The sequence below is a fragment of the Lithobates pipiens genome, unplaced genomic scaffold, assembly GCF_037356315.1.
Source record: "Lithobates pipiens isolate NorthernLeopardFrog02 unplaced genomic scaffold, aLitPip1_a1.2 Scaffold_19, whole genome shotgun sequence".
NCBI classification, from domain to species: domain Eukaryota; kingdom Metazoa; phylum Chordata; class Amphibia; order Anura; family Ranidae; genus Lithobates; species Lithobates pipiens.
Window position 1 is genome coordinate 40,040,130 of NW_027507764.1, and position 8,003 is coordinate 40,048,132.

At 48.1% G+C, this 8,003-nt stretch overlaps 1 protein-coding gene across 2 annotated transcripts in view; it reads left to right on the plus strand.

Moving 5' to 3' along the window:
• Nucleotides 1-8,003, plus strand: part of MINDY4 (MINDY lysine 48 deubiquitinase 4) — a 99,867-nt gene that overhangs the window by 42,906 nt on the left and 48,958 nt on the right. For both annotated transcript variants that reach the window (XM_077490667.1, XM_077490668.1), the window contains exon 8: nt 1,641-1,757. In XM_077490667.1, the coding sequence (XP_077346793.1) occupies nt 1,641-1,757 (117 nt within the window). The remainder of the gene's footprint in view (nt 1-1,640; nt 1,758-8,003) is intronic.

Sequence of the window (8,003 nt, forward strand, 5' to 3'; positions counted from 1 at the left end):
CCTGATGAGTTTACTTCTTCTTTCATTCCCTGCAAAGGCAAAGCATAATGGACTACTGTGCATCGCATAGTAGTCCATTATGTGTCACTTACCTGACACAGGAGCCAGCGAAGTCGCCGCTGTCCCCTGTAGTCCGCTGCATCCATCGTCTTGGTGGGGTCTCGCAGCTCCGCCACTGTCATTCGGCGAAGCCGCGATGACGTCACTCCCGCGCATGCGCACGGGAGCCAAAACGCGCGGCAGCTCCGTCGTTGAGAATGCCGCGCTCAGTGCGTCTGCGCGCCGCTGTCTACGGCGCATGCACCGTAGACAGCAGTGCCTGTTTTCGGGCAAATATCTCCTAAACCATATAGGTTTAGGAGATATTTCTTGGACCTACAGGTAAGCCTTAATCTAGGCTTACCTGTAGGTCAAAGTGGTTTGTAAGGGTTTACAACCACTTTAAGTGCCCAGTTGTCAAGTGGTTAAGGTCTACACACAGTTGTAGATTCTACATATGGACATAGAGCGCTGATATGCATAAAAGTAGAACTCCAGTGTATTTTTTTTTTGTTTTTTTCACACCGCCCCCTCCCCACAAACACCACCACCATTATGCATAAAGACATGGATGAGCGAGTTTGGGGTGGAGGAACGTGACTGGCCTGCACAAAGTCCTGACCTCAACTCGATAGAACACCTTTGGGATGAATTTGAGCGAAGACTGCAAGCCAGGCCCCTCACAAATGCTATTCTGGAAGAATAGTCAAACATTCCCATAGACACACTCCTAAACCTTGTGGACGGCCTTCCCAGAAGAGTTGAAGCTGTTATAACTGCAAAGGGTGGACCAACTCAATATTGAACCCTACGGACTAAGCCCTTGTACACACGGTCGGAGATTCCGACAACCAAATCCGTCGGATTTTGTCAGACAGATTTTGTCCGAAACTGTTGCATACACACGGTCGGACCAAGTTGTCGGAAAATCCGATCGTTCAGAACGCGATGGCGTTATTTCGTTACGACGGGACTACGTTCCGGCTAGTAGCCAATAGCTTTGGTGTAGGAATTTGATCTGAGCATGCGTGGCACTTTGTCCGATTCGGAATTCTCTACACATGATTGGAGTATGTCTGATCGGAGCATTTTGTTGGAAAATATTTCCGGCAAGTTGGAAAAGTTGGTCCGACGGATACTCCGACAGAAACAGTCCGATGCAGACCACACACAGTCGGAATATCCGACAAAACGCTCCGATCGGACACATTCCGTCGGAATCTCCGATTGTGTGTGATATATATATTTTTTTTATACTAATAGTGTGTACAAGGGCTAAGACTGGGATGCCATTAAAGTTCATGTGCATGTAAAGGCAGGTGTCTCAATACTTTTGACAATATAGTGTATTTCTATTTCTTGCTGTGAGATAACAATGAACAATAAAGGCAACTTTGTTTTTCTATAAGAGCTAATTAATATATATGGTTTTATTTTATTTTTTTACAATTCAGTAGTAATCATAAAAATCAAAAAAAAAAAAAAATGAAAAGCTAAAATCTTCATTAAATATTATTTTCATGTAAACTTCCCCAATAAACCCTCGGAATGTTTATTCCTGAAATGGTTTTCCTTTAACATTACCAAATTCTGCATTGCAGGAGTTAAAGAATCTGCTGTTCGGATCTCCTCTGCGCTGCTTCAGTGAAGAATGGAAAATTCAGAGCTTCACCTTCTGTAATATTGAGGATTTAAAGTACGGCTTTGTGCAGAAAAAGGTATATTTCATAGGAATTGTTCAATCGTTATCTGCATCTATTATCGATTTATTGATTTATGCATCTATGATTGATTATTGATCTCCAAGCAAAACTGCTAAATACACAACAGAAACACAAAGGAGCATAATAATTCAGAAATCCTAAAGTTATGGCTATTTTCATTCCTGTATGTTACTAATTTTTAAAGTTGCTTAGCAATTCCCTACAGGCTCATGTACATTGTTGTGGGTGTATTATGCTATGGTACATTGGGGGGAGATTTACTAAAACTGGGGAATTCAAAGTCTTGTGCAGCTCTGCATAGAAACCAATCAGCTTCCAGGTTTTTTTTTTTTTTTTTTGCCGAAGCTTTATTAAACAGCCGATGTTAGAAGCTGGTTGGTTACCGTGCAGAACTGCACCAGATTCTGAGCGCTCCACTTTTAGTAAATCTCCCCCCAATGCGTTAAGGCAGCACATTGAAAATAATGGGCTGCCGCACCGCGGATCGGCTTTTCTTCGGGCTGCAGGCCCTGCTAACATCCCCCGCTGTCAGCCGGAGATCGTTTGGCGCTTCCCCGGGCCTTCTGCGAGCTCCGGGCCGCCCCGGGCCTGCCGCACACACGTGAGGCGCTCCGCCGCCATCTTGCGGCCTACCTGGCTCCCGGAGCCGCTGGTCGTCCCTCGGCCCCGGAGGGGCTCCCATCCCTGGGCATCCACCTGGCGGTGCATCCCGGCCCGGATCCGGTGCACGACCGAGGCATTTTACTGGCGCATAGTGGTCTGAGGCCTAGCGATCCATTACTACAAACGGCGGCCATCTTGGTACACCCGGAGCAGGCCGCAACCCTCTGCCCTTACTTCTGACGCCGAAAACTGCTCATAGTGCTACACCCTTTTGGAATTCTGCTCTCCCAGGCGCAGTGGAGCAACCTTGGGGCCAAAAGGGGCCTCCCCAGCCCCCGCAGCAGGTATTATCCCTCGGACGGAGCGGTGTTGGAGCTACCTGGGCCTATTGTGGCTTCCCTGCCTTCGCTTTGCCTCACTTCTTCACCTGTACCATATACAGTTCGCAGGATTCCTTGCTACAAGTATTGCTCCTGGGACCCCTGGACTAGCGGTGAGTGCTGCACATTCCCCCCCTGGATGTAGACTGTCTCCTGGCACCCGATCCCCCCCGTTGGTTGCTCATTCTGGGGGGTCCCCCCGCCTACCGGCCGCTTTGGAGCCGGCTGCTGCCAGGCAGTTTTATAATTCAGGTGCACAGCAGCCCTCAGCTTTCCCAAGGACTGCCTAATGACATTGTGCTAATTCCTGCTGCTTCGCTGCACCGCAACCCTACACAGTAGCAGCGCACGCACCTAGTTTTCAAATGCTTCTCTAAGACCCCGGATTAGCTCCGCTCGGGACTTCAGTCTATCTCAGAGGTATTCCTGCACCACGTTTCTCTTCATCCACGATTTTTCCTTTCCTCCTTACCTCATCTTTTAACCCGCTGAGCCTTAGTGTATGCCGTCTAAAAAAAAGAAGGCACGGAGCACCGCCCAAAAGACTCTCACACAATACCTTCTCCGCTCTCAAGAACATTCCAGCATGGAGCGTGAGGGATCGGTTGATGGGCGCCTCTCTCCGGACCCGGCCTCTCAGCCTCGCAGATTGGGCCCTACCTCTTCTGCTCCTCTGTCGGATACAAGAACTTCCAGTGCCCTCTCAAAAGCTGACCTAGAGGACAGTCTGGACTCCATGTACAATAGACTGGCATCCAAGTTTCAGTCAGAACTTCAGAAAACTTCTCATGCTCTCTCACAGGAGATCTCGGCCCTTGGAGCAAGGACTGAAAGGCTAGAGACTAAACATGACGAGTTGGCAATAGCTCATAATGACCTCAGCCGGGAACACGAAGCCCTTTCCTCCACGGTCCAACTTCTACAGTCTCAAATAGAAGACCTCGACAACAGAAATAGACGTAATAATCTGCGTATCCGTGGCATCCCGGAGTCCGAATCTGAGCTTATTCCGGTAGTTATCAGGTTGTTTAAGTCTTTGCTCCCTGAACATGAAGCCACTATGTTCAAATGTGATCGGATACACAGAGCTCTGCGCCCCAAACCCCCGGAGGACAAACCTCCCAGAGACATCATTCTCTGCATGAAAGACTTTCTGGTCAAGGAGGAGATTTTGAGAGCAGCTCGTAACAAACAGAGGATCACTCTCGATGACAAAGTTATCCAAATTTTCCCAGACATCGCACCTGCGACCTTGGAGCGTAGGAACCTAAAGGAGATAACCACTGTCCTACAGTCGGCCCGCATCAGGTACCGCTGGGGGTTCCCGTTTCGTCTTGTGATTCCACATAATGGCTCGACATACTCTGCTACCTCGGTCCTGGAGGGTCAGGAGATCCTGGTGAAGCTGGGGCTTTTGGACGCCGCGGCGGTTCGCAGATTACCCTCCACCCCCAGAGCTACGCCTATTTGGCAAACCCCTCCGACCAGAAGAGACAGACGTAGAATCAGATACGGCGCAGATGATCGGGTGGATAATAGTCCTCGATGAGGTTGTTTTGCTCTTCTTTATTGGAAGGCTCAGACTGTGGTTTGTTATAAGTTCTCAATGGCTGTTTATATGCTGCTCGTGTTTATATGGTACAGGGTAGTGTATATTTAAGTTTCTGGTTTTATACTGTTTCCCCCCCTTAGCTCCCGCTTGCTCCACACCTCAGTCCTATTGGGCGATGGTGGAGCTTGTCGGAGTGGGGGCCTTATGTGTCCTAGGTTGTTCCTACCCAATCCTCCAGCCATTTACAAGTCCCTAGGAGCTGTTGTGTGGCTCCCCTTCCCAGTGGTCGGTTGCTTCTTTGGTGGGCACCTCCTACCATTGCGCAACCCTACTGGACACGAGACCTTGTGGTCTCGATGTTTGATCGTTTTTTTGGTGTGGCTATGTTTCTCCACACGCTATTAAACTTAGCTTTAATGTCTTGCCCCTGGCCCTTCTTGGGCTTTGGGCCCTTTCCTTTTGACGCATATTCCCCTCTTTTATGTTTTTTGATTTTCTCCCTTTTAGGTCGATCATATTCCTTGTTCTATGCTCTTATATTCACTCAGATGCCTTTTATACTTAAGATTGGTACTTTCCCTATGCACTTGTTTTTATTGCACTGTGTCTTATTTTTCTATTGTCTTGCGGATGATATGAGGGCCCCCCTGTGTCTCTGGCACCTGTTGGATGAGTATTCCCCGAGAGTTTCCCCTTCTCCCCCTACCACCATTCATGACCTCTCCACTATAGTTGTCCTTTTTTATGTGCTATGGCAATAACTTGTGTTTCACATAATGTCAAGGGGTTTAATTCACCATCCAAAAGGCGTAAAGCCTTCTCCTTTTATAAAAGCCTTGGAGCTAAGATCCTTCTGCTCCAAGAAACGCATTTCTCCCGCTCCTCTCACCCTAAATTTTTCCATAAGGACTTCCCTCAAGCCTTTTACTCGCTCCACTCGTCCAAGACCAGGGGTGCCGCCATTCTCCTTCACTCCTCCCTCCCGATGGAGGTCAAGCATATATTTAAAGACCCTGAGAGCCGCTATGTTATTATTCAGGGTGTGGTCCACGACAGGGAACTTACTATTGCTAGTATTTACGCACCCAATGAGGGATCGGCCACGTTCTTCGGGTCACTTTTTGATAAGATTGCTCAATACCACTCTCCTCACTTAATCGTAGGTGGTGATTTTAACTCAGTTGCCAACGCCTCTCTCGACCGTTCATCTACACCAATCGCTTCTAGAGCTTTCCCGAAGTCGCTTTCCAGGGGCCTACGTGAACTGCAACTCACTGACACCTGGAGAGCTCACAACACAGGCTGCAGGGAGTACACTTTTTTTCTCCCACCCACATAACAGTTATGCGAGGTTAGACTACATTTACTCCACTCCAATTATTCTTGCTAACTCGGTGGATGCCTCCATCCACCCCTGTGTTTGGTCCGATCATCAGGCAATTTCTTTTACCACAGAGTTCATTAGGCTCGCCCCCACGCCTCGCTCCTGGAGATTGAATGAATCCCTTCTCTCGGACTCAGGTGTGGAAGCCCAGGTAGCTCAGTCTCTGGAGGAATATTTCTCCTTGAATGCTCGCCCGGACATGCAACCCGCGACCCTCTGGATGGCGCATAAAGCCGTCATCCGGGGACGACTTATTAGTCTCTCCGCAGCCCGGAATAGAGCTAACAGACTTAGGATAGTAGAACTGACCAGAGAATTGGATCACCTATACAAAGACGCATCCTCGTTGCACTTGGACTCGTCCAGGCGCAACATAGATCAGAAGCGCCTGGAACTCGACTCCTTGTTGTCTTCCAAGGTTGAGAAGACGCTACGCTGGGCCAAGGCTCGCAGTTTGCTATTCAACAACTCTGCCTCGACCTCGTTTGCTAGGAAGTTGTCTAGCACACTTCGACCGCCTCACGTCTACCGTCTTTCTAATAATGAGGGGTTTGTATCGTCACATCCCAAGGAGGTCCTTAAGATCTTTGAGCAGTTCTACTCCAAACTCCTAGAAGCCCCCCATACACTTCCTTCTCTTGACGACCTGTCCTGGTTGCAAGACATCCCTCTCCCAACGCTCTCCTCCTCTCAAGCGGAGGCGTTGAATGCCCCTTTTACTGTTCCGGAAATCTTGGGGGTACTCAAGTCACTGAAGTTGGGTTCGGCCCCGGGTCCGGACGGCTTTTCAGCCCTCTATTACAAGAAATTCTCCATGATTTTAGCCCCCAGAATGATGCAACTTTTCAACACGATTCTATTAGGTGGTAGCTTCCCAGAGGAAATGCTGTTAGCTAACATGTCACTGATCCCTAAACCCAATAAGAATCATAATTTACCTCAAAACTTTAGGCCAATTTCCGTGATAAATAATGATATCAAAGTATTTAGCAGAATCTTAGCTGACAGGCTAGCAAAATTTATCCCTTCTCTAATTTCTCCCTTCCAGTCTGGGTTTATTCCACATCGTTTTATCACTGACAATATACGCCTTGCCTCCAATGTTATCCAGGATGCCAACTTGTTCTCACGTAAGCTCCTCCTGTTGAGTTTAGATATACAGAAGGCATTTGACAGTGTTACATGGAACTATTTAGACGCACTTTTGCCTCTCATGGGCTTTCAGGGCAGCTTTCTGGCAGGATTCCATGCCCTCTATAATAATCCTATGACTCGCATTAAGTTGCCCGGCTGTAACTCAGAATTTTTCCCCATAGGTAAAGGCACTAGACAGGGGTGTCCCCTTTCCCCGTTAATCTTTGCCTTAGCCCTGGAGCCCCTCGCAATTGCTCTCCTTAGACATCCTGATATCACTGGTTATACTAAGGGGTCCGAAACGTATAAATTTTGCATGTATGCAGATGATGTTTTGACGTTTATTACTAACCCTCATGTCTCTCTCCCTAATCTTTTCTTGACTCTGTCTCATTTTGAGAAAATCTCTGGCCTGTCCATTAATGTAACTAAATCTGTGGCCCTCCCTATAGGCTTTACACCCAATGATTTGGCCCTTATTAAACAAAACTACTCATTTACTTGGGCCTCCACCCACATTTCTTATCTGGGGGTTGGTCTCCCCGGGAATTTCAGGGACCTCTTTGGGGTCAATTATCCCCCACTGATTAGCAAACTTAAAAACACCCTGAGAAGTTGGCTTTCTTTACGTATCCCCTTTATAGGTCGTATCACTGCCCTCAAAATGGTCATCCTGCCCAGGTTGCTTTATCTTTTTCGTTCTTTACCGGTTAAGCTCCCTAAGAGCTTTCTCCTTGACCTGCAGTCTCATTTCAATAGGTTTATTTGGAACAGTAGACCCCCCAGGTTTGCGAGAGGGGTACTCTATAGATCTACGAAAAATGGAGGTCTGGGGGTGCCCCAGATTTGGTTGTACTACCTTGCCTGTAGATTTACTCAGCAGGCACAGTGGTCGATCCCTAATTCTAAGGTCCCCTGGGTGCGGTTTGAGGGTGACTCGATCACTCCATTCTATCTCCCCGGCCTTATGTGGTCTACCAATCATCCCCTCCTGACTCTAACCACACGCAATACTATAGTGGCGGATTGCCTCCAATTGTGGCACCGCTTCAGACAGAAATACGACATCACACTGGGGCGCTCTTTAGGGGCCTCCTTCCTAGGCGACCCTAGGTTCCCCCCGGCTTATCTCCATCCTGAATCTTTCGATATTTGGGTCCGTTGTGGTCTTACCCAGCTGAAAGACT